General features: G+C 46.0%; 1 protein-coding gene across 1 annotated transcript in view; it reads left to right on the top strand.

Moving 5' to 3' along the window:
* RNF220 (ring finger protein 220) overlaps nt 1–16191 on the top strand; it is a 219551-nt gene that overhangs the window by 157274 nt on the left and 46086 nt on the right. Inside the window, 4 exon segments of the mRNA XM_066324994.1 lie at nt 2144–2239; nt 6284–6326; nt 14151–14272; nt 15294–15426. Of these exon segments, the coding sequence (XP_066181091.1) occupies nt 2144–2239; nt 6284–6326; nt 14151–14272; nt 15294–15426 (394 nt within the window).

Genomic DNA, 16191 nt, shown 5'->3' with positions numbered 1-16191 from the left:
GTTTTTCCAGAGGTCATTGCCATGGTGCTCAGGAGGTTTGTGGAATAAATGGGGCCGGCATTCTTCCTGGGACCACACGCTAAAAACTAATACATAACGTTTAATTTACTGTCTCCATAGCTAGCCCAACCATTTTTCACATAATAATATTGGATTAGAGCTACCAGAAGCTGAGGGGGGGAGCGAGAGGCGGGCAGGGTTTGTCTGTCTGTCGTCGAGGAATGGGGAGATGGGTATTTTTTCCCCTTTTCTAGAATACATTGGAAGACAAAACAGATTTAACCCTCCCAGCTCCAGTATGCTTGGCTTATTAGGGCATTAACACTGCTGCAGTCAGGGCTGTTATTCTGAGTCACAACTGAAGGCTCTGAGCCTCATCCCCGTGTTTTTTAGGACACGTGCAATCCTGATTATTCAAAAATAGTCCTCACTCTCTATTTAGAAAATAAAGAAAGTGAACAACACCAAGAGCTTGAGGTCTGCACTCTACAGAAATTCTGCAGAGGGCTTTTGCAGAAGTAAATGAGCTGCTCACCAGAGCCCATTAGCAGTTTGGTTTAACCAACACATGAAGCTAGAGAGCCTCCCCGCTCTGCCCATCTGTCCCCTGGAAAGTGGAGGGTGGGTTCTTGAGGCAGCCCTTGATGGGTGCTCCCAGCCCCGTGGGCTCCCAGTGGCCCTCCCAGTGCCTGGCATCCCTGTTGGGCTGAGCTGAGGAGCAAGCCAGCCCCAAGATGTGATCAGCACAGCCCTCAGTCAGCAGAAGTGGTTTTGTCCAAGGAAATAACTGAGCTCCCCAGCAGTCAGCTCCTCTGTGACCCCTTTCAGGACATCACATCTCCCTGGAGCCGGTAGAGCCGCGCTTTATGGCAGAGATCTGTGCACTGGAATGTGCCTCTTGCCCTCATGGCAGGGCTGGCAGCTCATACCCATGGGGTTGAACTCGGTATCCCAAACTGCCCTCCACAACACTCCACTGCCACCCCAAGCCTGCCTTCCCTGCATGCCCCTGCCGGCAGCACCGCTGTGCTGTTCCCGTGGGGAGCTGTCCAAGCCTGGGGGATTGCTTGCTGCTGACTGAACCGATTTGTATGCTGAGTCATTTTTCCACTTTCTCATATCTTTCTAAAAAAATGCACATTTTTTTTCACGTTTCATTTCAGCCCAGAGGCAAATATTTCTGGAATACTTGCCTTTTTCCAAGGTATTATGCTTTTTAATAATGTTGTCATCACACTTGACCTGTCCAATTCAGATGATATCTACACTTCCCTTCACAAACACACACATCTCCCAGCAGTTATTTATTGTCAAATCTTGCCAGCTGATTCTCAGAAACAAACATCTGCAGAGCTGCATTTCCAGTGTACATTTTTTCACAATGTAGTGGGCTAAATTTAGCCTAGTTTAGTTAATTTATAATCTAAGTAAGAATTCTAAATTGCATTTTCCCCTCAAAGTACTCTAATCATAGAGTTCAATTGTAACTCAGTGTACATTTCTTTAGATGCTGTCACACTCCCATACTAATATTCCTGCTAGAGTTCACTGTGTGTAGAATTTAGACTTACCTACTATGGACTTGAAGTTTATCAGTGATCTCTTAGGTCTCAAATATCTCTGAGCTTTTTAACCTTCTAAAAGGCCCTTTTTTTTTTTTTTCTGTGCTACTTATTAAAATAAATAGCATCATTACTGAAGGAAGAAGTAGTTGCACTGCAAAGGTGCTGAGAGCTTTAGTGTAGTTTACAAAGCTATAGAGAGATTTAGTGGCACTCAAAAAGGGCAGATGAGGACATGTAATCACTGCTCCACCTCAGCACTCCTGTGCCTTATCATGAGAATTTCTGGTGTGGTCCTCACATATCATTTCTAGCAGGACCTGATTCTGCCCCAGCCACAAGAACTGGGGTAAAAAATGACTGTCCCATTGCAGCATGATTCATTTGTACCTTGCTAGACCCAGCAGCCTGGTCCCCTCATGGGGCACAGTCCCTTGGAAAGAGCAAGTCCCACAGCCCAGCATTCCATCCCAGCACAGTCCCACAGCTCAGCAGATGCACTCCATGGTTTTGAGGACAGCTTAGAGACAGGCAGAGAGCTTGACAATACCCACAACATGAATTTCTCCTTTCTCTTGCAGTCAATTTTGTTGTCAGCCTCAATCAAGAGGGAAGGAGATTCTCCGACAGCATCACCCCACTCCTCAGATGACATCCATCACTCAGACAGATACCAGGTAAGCAGGTAGATGCTGTTGCTGGTCTCAGCCTTAGGCAGGGAGCCAGCACACCCCAGTGCCCACAGCTCTCTCTGTGTAACAGCCTTGCTCTTGGCTATGCAATCACTGCCCTGGTTCTCCTGCCGGCATCATGAGCACCTGGCCCCTCTCAGGACTGTGAAGGTGGGCTTTTGTCCTCCCAGCTCCAATTAGAATCACTGTGGTATTTAAAAATGTTTTAAAATCTTTGTAGAGGCTTCTTTTGCTCTATATTCACCATTTGGTCTCATTTCCATGGCTCTGTTTGTCATTACCCACCCTGTGCCCATTGAGAAACTTTCAGAGAAGTGACTTTTTTTACTCATGACTCCCATCCAAGAGAGAAATGAGTTTGGACAATCCACAGCCATGCCAGCCTGTTCTTTAAAACACTCTCTCCCCAGAGGAGCAGCAGGTCTTGTCTTGGGTGATGCAATGAGTAAAACTTCAATGAGATGGAGCAAGAAATGAAGAAAAGGACAGCAACACAAGTACAGCTTGGCTGGTTGTTAGTCTGTCTGTATTTTTGGGGCAGGCTAGCACATTTGACTCTTAACACACATCCAAACTGTTTGGCTGCAGGCCTGTACTCAGCCACTGGCTTCAAGTAGGCTCTGAAAGGCAGCAGATAAATTAGTGTTGGTCATCAGCACAGACCCAAGTGTGCGCCCACCTGCTATGTGGACAGGCTGAGTGGGCTGAGGCTGTACCAGTGTAGCAAACACCCATCACCCTCTATTCTGTGGTGGTCTGCAGCCACACCCTGTGCCCAGGGTCAGGCAGGCACAGGGAGCGAGTGCCTTCATATCTCGTATCTTCCTGCATCAGATGCTTTGCACATGCCAGGTCTGTGTTTGAACCTGCAGAGAGAGGCTGATGACCAGTGCTGAGGCTCTTATTGAGCAGGCCCAGTTATAATATGTGTTCCTGAAAATGGGTCCTGTTAGTAGCAGATTTGTACATTTGTTGCCCATTATTCCATCCTCTGTCCTATTTATTGGTTGTATTATAAGTTAGGGATCGTATTCCCATGTGGCTTTGAGTTATAACTCGGTGTCACGTCACAGCCGCTTTACCCTCCCATGAACAGTAAAAGCTGGTGCAAAGTAAAAGAAGCAAAACCATGCAGAAGATACAGAAATGCCTGTTTCAGGTAATCCTGCTCTCTTTCCTGCCTGTTTATTAAGGCTAATAAATAAATTATGTTCATTTCAAAAGGGCATGGAAGAGATTTTTGCCATGGCCCCCTTTGTTGGAGAATCGCCCTCCCTTCCCACTCTGCCAGACATCAGTCTCTGTGAGATTGGTGGCCCCTTGCAGCCCTCTGTTCCTGTACATTTTTATTATGTCATACTCAAAGACAAATATTCTTAGCAGAAGCCCCTCTATGTGCTGAGTCCAGCTACTCTCTAATGTGCTTTAAGTTTGTGAGCATATTTTATGGAGGGTTGCAGCCCTTAATGCAAATGTGTAATGGGAGTTGTAAGTCTGCACTGCAGGGAGAAAACACCTCTGGGGCCTGATTTTCATTTACACTTGTGCTGGCTGCGTTATGCTGCACTGGCAGTGTAAAGGGACCTCAGTGTGGGTGCCAAGGGTGTGTAAAGCCTCACCGTATTCTTAATAAAGCCACAATATGAACGAGAATTCAGTCTGCCTGGCTTACCAAGGGAAAAAGCCCAGGAAGCAGAGCAGAAGGCTCTCGTGGTGGTGATTCTAAGGGCTGCAAAATTTAGCTTTTAATATGCAGAGGTTTGCTGGACTGTCCCTTGTGTTGTGATCTAATCATGATTATACAGTGTATTAAGTAACATGCTAGAAGTGAGCTACTGGTGTTTGGGTTTTCAGAATTCGTGTGGCTCAGTTTTCTTAGTCTTTGTGCTTATATACCATGGGGATACTTATGAAGGAGATTTATGAATAGGAATGCTACAGAAATAGGGGCTTGCATAGCACTTGGCTGCTTGCATTGCTCCCCATGCTGCGAGGGGGCTGCAGTGAAGGCAGTGGGGTGGCTCCTGGATGTGGGGAGGAGGCATCCTCCTGCCTCCCCTGTGCCAAGACTGGTTGCTGGAGTTTGGTACATGGAGACTGATCAGACCAAGGTAGTGGCAGCCAATGGATTTGGTCAGTAGGGGCTGCTCCTCTTACAGTATGTTCTGTCAGATGGAGCTTTGAGTAAAAACAAAGCCATTTTAGTTACATTTAGATAAAACTCTGAATACCCAGTGGAGAAATCAACACCAAGTTACAAGTGATACATCGTAGTGCAGAGATGGCATTTCAAGCTTGGAGGGAGCCCACAGGATATTTGTGACTGAAAATAGCAAGTGTGGTGGAACCAAAAGCCTAAAATTGTCATCCAGTGAAGGCTCACCTCCCTCCCCCTGAGCTCAGGTAAGCGTGCCTCCCAAAAGACACCTCAATTCATTAAAAGGGTAAAGCCAGCAATCAGCAGCTTTGATTTTGTAACTAAGCACATGTATGAAAATCTAGCTGCACGTTCAGCAGCCAGGCACACCTGGGATGGAGACAGACTGCAAAGCTCACCAGCCAGCACCTGAACTCTCCAGCTACCCATCATCATCTGGGGCAGCGAAACATATAGAGGGGAGTTTTTGTTCTCCATCTGAAGAAGGAGTGACAGATTTTCAGGTGCCTGAGAGAAGACTCAAAATGTAGGTTTGATTCCAGGAAACAAAGTCTGAGGAGTATGCAGAGAGGGAAAGAGATGGGATTTGTGTGTATAGGAGCTTCTGCTGCCAAATTTGTAGCCCCCAGCTCTGTCCCAACCTCAGGCCAGTCTGCTGGGTCCGATCTCCGCCACAGCTGTGCAGCAGATATGGGAGACAAATCCATGAGACAGCTCTGACCACCCAGGCTTGCTGAAACCTGGAAAGGAAAAGAGGGAGGAGTGGCTGGAAAGCGCAGGCATTGCCTGTAGCCAAGGTGTCCCTGTGGTAGGGGCCATTTCTGGGTAAGGCAGGCAGGTGTCAGAGCCTGGAGCTGAGGTGGATGCTCAGCCTGGCCCCAGCAGATGCAGATGGTGTCAGCAGGTGGGAAGGATGGGGCTGAACTTCCCAAGGCTCTGCTTCCCCAGGAGTGGACTCCACCAGCCAGGGCATGCCCTGGGGGCTCCAGGGCAGGGCAGGGGCCACAGAAAGCCCCACTGACCACCTGCATTTGGGTCTTATTACTTCTGGACCCTCATTGGCCAAGAGCTTTTGGGCCCCTGTCCCTGATTGGGCAGAGGAAGTTGGAGATTGTCACCGTGATGCCTGATTGGCCAGTGCTGTTGGGTTATTTTTGGGGCCAAGGCTCTGACTGGTCAGTGACATTGGGCCTAAAGGGTACTCAATCACTATTGGACAAGGAAATCTTCTTCCCAGTCGCTCCTGGGCTTTGATTGGTGAACTGCCCCTGGGCAGCAAACTGCCTTTGGGGTCTGGTTGAGCATGGCCCCTTGGGTTCCAGTGGGTCCTGATTCCTGATTGGCCAGGCACCCCAGGGTCGCAGTAATACCTAATTTTTTTGATTGGTCAAGTGTACAGGGTCCCAGTAACCCCTGATTTCTGATTGGCCAGATCCCCCGGGTTCCAGCCGCCCCGGGGCTCTGATTGGCCGGGCTCGCCGGGCGCTGCCGCCCCCTGTCGGTTGTCATGGGAACTGCCTAGTGAACTCTCACCCGCGCGCCGCGGGTCACATGACCGGGGCCAACATGGCGGCGGCTGCCGGGGGCTGATCAGCGGCGCCCGCCGGGCCGCGCCGCATCCACCCGCATCCCGGGCCCGCCGCCCGCTGCCCGCCCGCGGCGCCCGCGGCTATGCAGAGCGGAAAGAGGGGGCCCGGCGGCGGGGGCCGGGAAGAGGTGGGTGCTGCGGTGGGGGGGAGGTCCGCGGACGGTGCGTTGTCCCGGAGATGCGCGAGGAGCGGGGGGACCGTTACGGGCCTTGTGTACGGGCGGGGGGCGAGTTGTTTACATCCGCGTCCTGACGCTTCTCCGCTCTTGTCTCCCCTCTGCAGACCTTCCTGCGGGTGCGAGCGAACCGGCAGACCCGGCTGAACGGTGAGTGCGGCCCCCATCGCACCTGCCCCTCCGGAGAAGTTTCCAGAGTTGGGCCGAGTTGTGTGATACCCCCACGGCCCCCACAGCGCAGGCCGGGAGCCGCAGGGGGCTCATCCCCGGCTCCCACCGCCGGTGGAAAACAAGCCCCAGAACCCGTGTTTTCTGTGTGGGGCCCGGCTGCTGAGCTTTGACGGTTCACATAGCTGAATCTTGCAGTAAACTTTTAAGAAGCCTGAGCGTCATCTGACGTCATGGTTTGTTTTGTTTGGGTTTTTTTTTTTTTTTCTTTCAAATCCACAGATGCTGGTGCGGTACTTTTTTACTTGTATCTGTGGGTGCTCCTAAGAAGTAAACAACTTTTTCTAATGGACAGCGGCCTGGTGTTAAAAAAAGCCCATCTCTCTGCTTTGAAATTGGAAAGAAAAGCTTAAAGGAAACTTTCTATTACAGTTGAAGAAGTTGAAACTTTTCTCAAACTTCAGAGGTCAGGACTTACCATGTACACAGTAACAATGTTCTGTCATCTGGTTTTGTACTGCTTGTAGCTACTTTAGTATGTAACTTTGAGTCAGAATTTGGGTATTCAGGCTAATAGGATGCTCATTAATCTCAAGCTTCCTGATGTGGTAGTTCACGATAACACCTCTGATGTTCTGCTTTTGGAGTTTATTTAGAAGAAGATCTACTTCAACAAAATAGCAAAAAGGTTTAGAGTGTGCTGATAGCAAAAGTTTGCTTGAATTTGAAGCCCTCCATGTTTAAGTGTAGTCTTAAGGAAATAGAAGCTACTCATCCAGATCTTTGGTAAATTAGACATATCTGAATTAAGAGCTAGCCTCGAGATTTTTAAATATCAATCCAGAGGGCCAAAAAACTGCAAACTCCAAAAAGTCTGTTAAGTCACAGAACAAAGAAGTGAGTTACCTTACACCAGTTACAGGTAACTGCTGGCAGGTGCTCACTCTACACTCCAGGATGAGTGCAGATAGCTGCCAGTGCTGGCAGGCAGACACAGAGACTTCAGATGGCTCAGATACACCGAGGTGCTGCTCTGTGGTGAGTTTTTTTATGTGACCAAGGTCTCCGGAGTCAAGGATGTCACACTGTTCCTTTATCATAGCTGGATGGCTGGGGCTAAGCTCTCTCGTTCCACCTTTTTTCAGGCCAACAATGTGCAGTCACCTTATTTTAAATACTTTTTTAAAGTCTGAGCCAGACTTGTGAAATCCTTGGTGTTGTGGAGTTCTTCAGCATGAGACGAAGCTCTTGGTGAGAGCGTGCTCTTGCTGAACTGCCTCAGTATTGCTTCTTGCTTTTGTCTCTGTCCCGAAGCAGAGCTGCAACACAGTCTGGGTAGACTGTGATTTCCTTTTGGGAACTCTTCTTGGCCTGTCTTGTTGGATGTTTTTGTGAACCTGTGCTCATCTAAAGGGAAGCATGTCGTTTGGTACAGCATTTGCATTGTTTTTGCTGGACGGTTTGCTCTTTTTGTGTGTACTTTTTGTGGTACAGCCATATTCCAGGTGAAAAAACATACATGCTGCCCTAATAATACTGGGATTTTCTGTCTGTTCTCTTCACCCTGAGATGAAGAGGGTTCAGATTTTAGGGAGCTGGATGCAAAAATTCAGGTTAAGTGCTTTGGGTCTCCAAGAAGGTCAGGTTAGATCAGAACTGGTTTCTTCTGACTTAGCTTGTTATGATTGATTACTGCTGAACATACACTACAGAACACACCTGTAGTGGTGTCTGGTCCAGTCTGCACCCAGCCAAATGCTTGGGTGGGTTGTACTGCTCCTTTCTCTGCATGTTTCTTTACATTTGTACTTCTGAACACTGCTTGTTTTCTAGTTTCTTCCACTTTTGTTTGCAGCGAAATAACTGCAGTATTTGTAAGCTTTGCCACCCTTGTTGAAGAGTGCCTTGAGCTTTAGATGGAGAACACTGGAGTGCTTTAGGGGAAAAAACTCTCTTATTTATCTATATCTCATATTTTAATGAGCTTCTAATCAATCATGCAATCCTTAGTTTCCTAATCCTGATTATTTTACATGAATAGAAGTTGTGTAGGACTTGTCCAAAGACACCTGGCTCTTTGTTTCATATTCTCATTGACACACTGCTGTAACTTAAGATATAGCAAATGCAGTCTGTCAAAAAAAAATCATCTATTTAATTTGTTTTTATTATATTTTATGTGTACTTTTCAATATTGTTGTAACCAGTTTATCTTGGTATTTCTGTCAAGCTTTTATGAGCTGAGTTCTTGAAGCACTTCAGGAAACGCCTCCCATAAAAAGGGCTCATAGTGTTTGCACTTCTTTCACATTGTCCTTGACCCAAATCTTGGCTGCCCAGGCTGTTTGTGACTCAGTCTTGTTTGGACCTTGATATTTTCCATCCTCTTGTGTTCGTGGGAATATGCCAAAGAAGCTAAGGGAAGAGAAGGTAGAGAGGGAAATGTCTTCTGTGAGCTGCTGTTGGCCTGGCTGCAACATGATTAGGTCCTGGTAGTAACATGGTTCACACGTTCCTGCCTGGCCAGAATTTTAATTCTGTAAGTCAAACCTGTGACTTCAATTGAGCTGTAAGTAAGGCAAATACATTCTCAAGCTCAGGAGCAGGAGATTAATGTTCTGTCTGTTACGCTCTTGGTTGAGTGTTTGTATCACAACTTCCCTGTCAGCCTCAGTGAGTTAATCCTGCACCTCTCACCTGTGCTAAACTCACTTTCCAGAGGTTGTGTCCTTGTGAACCCAGGACTATGAGGTCCTGATTCCTGATGAACCTGAGTGACAAAGGAAGCATTTCTTTCATTTGCCTTATTTTCTGTGTTGCCAAACTGGAAACTTCAAGCCACCCAGTAAATTGATGGTTGTGGAGCTTAACAGTGCAGAGCTGGTTAGGCAGTCATTCAAAATTAGAGGCACAAAGTTTGGCTTAGTGTATCAGAACACGGGTTCAGCAGGTTAAGTAGTTGCTTATCTCAGAGAACAGTGTCAGATTGAAGGTTGCTGAAAATCATCTGTGTGGAACTTTGGCCATGCAAATCTGAAAGCTGCACTGAGACCCTTTTGTGAATCTGGCCCTTAATGTTCTTTTTTGGGCAGATGAGCAGCAAATTGTACTTAAGGTCTGAAACAGATTCCTTCTTGACCATCTGTTTTCCTGCTTTTGCTTATTCTCAAGATGGCTTTTTGTGCTCTGTCACTACTGCCATTGTTCCCTTGCATCAGATGCTCTGGATGAGTTTGATCATTCACAAAAGCTTTTTGTGATAGATCTAACAAAAGTAGGTATAATCACTCCTCAGGACTCCTCTAGTAGATTTACAGAGAGCAGGTGCTAGCTCTTGTGCTTGAATATCTTTGACTCAAATTTAGGGTTATTTCCAAAGTTTTCATTCTCGGGCAAGTTGTGAAGTAGGTCCTTACAAAGCTGTATTTGCACCTGCCTGAGGTGAGTCCAGTTTTGGTGGTTACCCTGAGCCTGTCTCTCCAAACAGACCGTTCAGTTTGTTGAACCACCATGTAGCTGATGGGTGGGGGAGGAATAAAGCTGGATGATTTCCACTGGAAAGGAGACAAAAATGTTTCCACTTAATTTGATTGGCCTGCCATTGCAGGAGCTGCTAATGATGTCTGCATAGGACTCAGGGGACCACTCAAACTGGTGGAGGGAACCATAAGAGATATTGCTAGTAACTTAATCATGTCCTTCGATGCTGCAGGAGAGGTTGGTGCAACGTCCACTGCTAAGATGCTGTGTAAGAGCACTTCTGAGGTAATTAGTGCCCTGTCCTGAAGGTGAATTTTTGCTTGGGGAGGGGAGTACCAGTGAAAACTAAAATCCATTAGCTTTTCTCACAGGAAGTTTGGCTGAACTAGAGAGAAACATGATCTTTAGGCATTAATAAGGTTGAGCCTTGATGAGGAGAGCCCATTGTTAGGAAAGATCCTCGGTCTCTCCTGCCAATAAGGCAGCAGTGATGGGTTGGCTCATTGTCTCTGCACCTGTGGGAAGGCAGGGACCAGTGTGCCCTCAGCAGCAGAGGCTTTGTCAAGTGCAGTTTGGCTCCTTCTCTAGTGCAAACAGCCTCACTTTGCATAGTCCCATATTAGAGAACTACATATCAGTGAAGGGAAGAGCAATTCCCTTCGCCAGCACAGCTCCTAGGTTAAATCAGAAACCGTAGCTGAGATCCCCTGCCCTTGCAGAAGATCCCAGTTCTTGCTCACCTCCATGTGCTACTTTGTCATTCATCTGCTGTGGTGACTTAAACTCCCCGGGTGCCTGATGGTTTCATGTAATGTGGAGGAGAACATGCACTTGCAGCAGGAGCCATGTGTAGGGTAATGTACATCTTTAAAAGTGAGGCCTCAGAGGTGCTGGAAGCCCTCTGATAGCCTAATAATAATTATTAATGCTAATAAAAATTAGTGAACTCCTCACCTCCTGGCGGAAGGTTGGAATAATAACTATGGAGTCTTTGTTCAGTTGATGCCATAAGTTTTAGCTTTCATATTTTCCTGATTCTGTGCTGCATTAGTATATAGCTGTGAACTTCATATGAAGTGTTAGCAAGTTCTCTTCACTGTGTAGTTAGACAAAACAATCCTTTTCCAGCCGGAGAACCAAGGACACCGTTGCAGCTTCAGGCCCAAAAACTATAAACAGCAGTGAATTGAGGAGAGCAATCTGGGAGGATGGGACTTCATAACCTAAAGCTGTAATTGGACAATTAACCCCAATATGCAAATAGACCAAAATTTATAAAAATGTAAAAACATGCGACCTGCCATCCATCTTGGGTGTGGCCTCTTGTACTGCCCAAGGTGTATCCTTTGAAGGCCTTTTTAATAAATACCTACTTTATTCTTTTAACACTGTCTAGCCTCTGTTCTAGGTAGCCTCTCAAGGCAGCATCACAGTCGGAGGTAAGCATGGGTCAGGCTTATAAAAAAACCGTTTCCGAGTTCTGTCCTCTTTGTACATGCAGTCCTCAACTGGCTGCATTTTTATCTTCCTGAATTACGGGAGAAAATTACTTTTTCTTTTTTGTTGATTTTTTTTTTTCCCCCTGTCCATGCTCCTGCGACAGGAGCGAGGGGGAGAGGGATTAGTGAGCTAATTAGAAATGATCGCATCTATCAACACTAATTAGCAATCCTGTGGTCTCACTTGCGTGTTCTTTTGAGCTGCTCCCCTTCGGGACAGCGCCACAATCAGCCCCTGCCTTTGGGGCCGCTCCGTCGCCGCGGCGCTGATTGGAAGTGATGGCCGCTGTGTCGAGCAGGGACAGCGCCGCTCGCATGTGCTTCCCAGGCTTCCCTTCCTCCTCTCACCAGGGGCACCCTTGGCCTCCATGGGCACCACGCTGCCGCTGCTAATGACCAGAGAATGAAAATGGCAAAGGGGGATTTGTTTTCAACACCTCTTTCTTCCAGTGGCTTTTTCACTTGTGGCACTGCAGCTCAAAGGGCTGCTTCTCTGTGGAGCTAAATGAGCCAGCATCAGGGCTGGCTGCTGGGTCTGGTGTAGAGCTGGAGCAGAGTGAGGCTCTCTTCCCAGCTCCGCACTAACATTTCAGCAGCAGATCAGGTGCTTGTTCTGGCAAAATGGTCTCAAGAATTTATCAGTAGAAGACCCAAAATAAGTTGTCTTCCTTTTGTCACTGCTACAGTGCATAGACTGGAGGATGGCAGTTAAAAAACTCCTAAAAATACTAATAAATTCACCAGACAGACTGCTCTAACTGAATTGTTTGGCCATGGGGAGTCCTACCAGAATAATTAAACTGCTACTTCCCTGCATTTCCCTGTTAAAAACCTGATGAGGTGAGAGAAATTTGTGTCTGCGATCAGTATAGTGAAGGCTTTGTTTCTGTGTTTCTCCCCAGATGGGTGTTTGCTGAGGAATGCTCAAGTCGTGTCTGATTCCAGCCTCCTTCCATATTTTTTTCTTGCTCTACAGAGCTAGTGAGGCAAGGAAAGAGCATCCTAAACTTACATGCAAGAGCCATGCTGAAGGATATAAGTATGCACCAAGCCAGATCTTCAGAAATCTCTTGGGCAGTAAAGTACAAACCAGAAAGAGCATGGCTTAACTCTGCCTGAAAGAGAGGGTTGTGGACCTGTCAGTGTGGTGTACCCAAAACAAGAAGAGGTTGTGGAGCTTCAGCAAATAAAATTTAGACAAACAATGAAAGCTGTATCTGTTGAGAGTCTGTGTTGTTCAAAGTGCCAGATATCAAAAAATTCTTGTTTTGGTCTCAGGTTGCTGTCTCTTATTCTAGGAATGTCACATTTACAGAATCCTTTCCAGGATGTGAGGAGTGGAGATGTATTTTTCAGGGAGCTTTTTTCACACATATGTATTTCAATGACAAAAAACAATGCTCAGGGAATAATTTGAAGCTTTTTTAGTGCTGGAACATGACTGAGTATAGGGGATGATGAATACTCCTAGTTCCAGATTGTGGGAAAGTATATCCTAACCCAGGGAGTCCTGAGTCCAAGGAAGCCAACAAGAAAGTCTTGAAGGAGGCCATTCCAGTGTTCAGCTGAAACTTTATTATTCTGTTGTTGTGTGTGCTCTAAACTGATGCACTTCAGAAAACAACTGTCAGTTGACAGAAACTTTCCTGTACACTGGTCCTTCTCATCCTGGCATTCCAGAAGCTTTCTCTGACCCTGTTGGCTGCAGGGAGCTCTTGATCCCACAGTGTTCAGGCATAAAGGCTTTCAGAGCATGCTGCTGTGCTCACGATGTCAGTAACAATTTCTGGCTAACGCAGCCTTTTGGTGGTGTCATTTCTCATTATCACATGGGCTTTCCTTGGGCTTTTTCTTGTCTCTCATTCAGAATTTTGACCTTCCTTATTAATTAAACAGTGACTTTCCTGCAGCCAGTGATTGAGTTATTCAGTAATACCTGCCTAAAGCCATCATAATAAGACAGAAGTTCTTTTTAATGCAAATTATTTGGTTCCAGATGTTTTGATCACATTAAACGATGGCTCAAATTAACCAGCTATTGGATTAAGCAACAGGCTACCTTGGCTGCTTTTTCTAATCATCATGATTTCTAACATGTTTGTTTCCTAGAGCTGTGCTCTCAAGAAGACAGTGTAGCCCCTAGTTTTCATGAAATAAAAACAACAGAGAGACAGAAGCTATCTAGCATGGGTCTTGTGTCTTTCATAGCAAGTATCTTTCCTCTCCGTAAATGCTACCTGCTAACAAGATGGTACTCTGACTTGTTTTGGTGGTCTGAGAAGGAGCTTTTCAGGGTATACAAGAGTGTCTGTGGTCCTGGAAGTGATTGTTAAATACCTTATCCAAGGCTATCAGGTGCTACATCATGCTTCTGCATTCTAAGCAAGTTCTTTAGAGGGAATAGATGTGTTATTGAAAGGGCCTCAGACTCAGAAGGCAAAATCCAAAACAGTATTTCAGTGGCTTGACTACTCAACTTTAAAAACAATTCCACATTTCCAAGGGAAAGATTTTAACTGTTTTAATAATTTACCATGGGTTTGCAGCAGATATTCCTTCTCCTAGTTGTTAAATCATGAACAGCTGCTTCTGTGGAATCAGAGTGCTCAGCTACAGGTTACAGATTTCGTCTGAAAAGTGCCAAGTAACAGTTTCTTTACTGCGTAGAGAAGTCGGAATAGAGAGTTACAATGGGATTTTCTGGTGTGAAATCTTACCATTTCTACCAAAGGTTTATTACTTGGAGCTGACCAAATAAAGACTGGATCTACAAACTTGACATGTCTTCCTTTTTTGTTTGTTTTCTTTCCCTGGTTTCTCCATGCAGCTCGGATTGGAAAAATGAAACGGAGGAAGCAAGACGAAGGGCAGGTATGTCCCCTCTGCAGCCGACCTCTGTCAGGATCCGAGGAGGAGATGAGTAGGCATGTGGAACAATGCCTTGCAAAGGTAGAGGCGCAGCAGGATCACCAGCTGCCATTCCCTTCTCCCTACTCCCAGCTCTGTCTGCAGTTCACCTAATGTGGGGCAAAAACTAACATTGCTGAGCTTGCAGGCAATGCTAACTGTCTCCCTAAGATCTGTAGTCACTTCTTTGTCTGGGAGGATGGATTTTTATGGATTTTTCTGTTCTGTTGCATTAGTAACTTTTTACTTCATGCACCCTTCTGCTGTTACAGAAGTCTAATTTGTAGATTTTAAAGATGGAGCTATTGAAGTTTATGAACCTTTTGTAGGACTTCAGGCATCCTATGTAGCACAGGAAGAACAGTTTGTTGTGATCTGTGCCTTTGACAATATCACAGTTATTGTTTGCAGGGTTCTTTTGTAGCAGACTGGGATTTGTAAAGGTTGCATGACCATCCTACTCCAGGGAAGTGCATTTAAGCAGAATCGTTCTCTTGCTGTTTACCTCAAAGACAGCAAGGAAGGAGAAACAAACCCTGGGGAAGGGAGAGAGTTTTGTCATAGGGCTTTTTGTTCATGCTTCTCAGGAAAAACCTTCAACAGAGGACTTGTTGCCTCAAGAGGTAGATAGTATAAAGAGAGGTGTATTTTGATCAGTATGCCCCAAAACTATGTTACAGGAGAACACTTCTGCCAGGGGTCAAAGGAATCTGTGGTATTATGTTCCTCCATGAAAGAGGAATTTTGCATGCAAGGCAGGGGAATGCATGCTGAAATGAACACCAGCATTTTTTTTTTGTAGGGACCAGACCTTAAATTTCCTTGAGTAAAATTTATAAAACTTGCAACTTGTTTCTGTCTTAGGTTGTCAAGTTCTAGCAGTTCCTATTTACTTCTAGTTTAGGTTAGTAGGAACAAGGATGGGAATAGAGGTTGCTGTATGCTCTATACTCAGCTGCCCTGGGAGCAGTCCAGCTTTTCTTCCCCATCCCACCATGAGTTATGAACCCCAAAGAGCCATTTCATGCATCTCAACACTCTGCCCTTGCTCTACCCCATGCAGAGAGAAGGTTCATGCATGACTGAGGATGACTCTGTGGACATCGAGAACGAGAATGGCAACCGCTTTGAAGAGTACGAGTGGTGCGGACAGAAGAGGATACGGGCTACGACTCTCCTGGAGGGAGGATTTCGAGGTGCGCCAGGGTTTTGAGGTCACTTGCAAATCATTCTGCTGTGGAAGTTCATCATTACCTATCTTTAAAGGGAGGGACATGGGGATTTCCCTTCCACAGAAAGGCAAATTGATCAGCCTTTGCCAGAATGTAAAGTGATTGCAGTTTTTTTCTCCCTCTTGAATGATGTGAGTCGAAATTTGTGCAAATCTTGAACAAAGCGTGGGGTTATTTCTTTCTTAAGGAATGTGGCTGAAGAGGGAGTGGATAGATCATATGGGGAAAATAACATTTTATATCTCACACATAGTAAGGAATACATGGAAATATGTGAAGAGAGGGAAATAGAAATGAAATTGTAAAAAATCCCAGCCTGGAGTGACGAAAGCTGGTGTATCAGCCTCTGGTGATGTATTGGAGGTGACAGCTAAGTCGCTTTAGCACCTGCATAAAATATTAAAGGGCCAGTTGTGCATTTATCACTCCATCCCTTTTAAGGTTGATAAATGAGAATCCAGGAACCTGCTCTGCACCTCCAGCACTGCAAGCCCTTAGGGCTCTCAGACAAACACATTTTATTTTTCCTCCTTCTTTTGCTCCCTCCTCAGTGACGGGGAAATCAGTTACCAAGGAGAGAGTGAGTTATGGCAAAATTTGACCTCTCATGAGCTTTATTGGTGAATGTAATTTTAGCTAGAAACCTGGCCCCTTTCTTACATTCAGCCCTTTGGCCTCAAAGAGGAGGATTTACTAAACTGTTCGTTGGCATGAACCTCAGGCACTCAC

The sequence above is a fragment of the Sylvia atricapilla genome, chromosome 9 (genome assembly GCF_009819655.1).
Source record: "Sylvia atricapilla isolate bSylAtr1 chromosome 9, bSylAtr1.pri, whole genome shotgun sequence".
Lineage (NCBI taxonomy): Eukaryota > Metazoa > Chordata > Aves > Passeriformes > Sylviidae > Sylvia > Sylvia atricapilla.
Note: the sequence above shows the minus strand (reverse complement) of the source record. Positions and strands in the feature narration are given on the sequence as shown.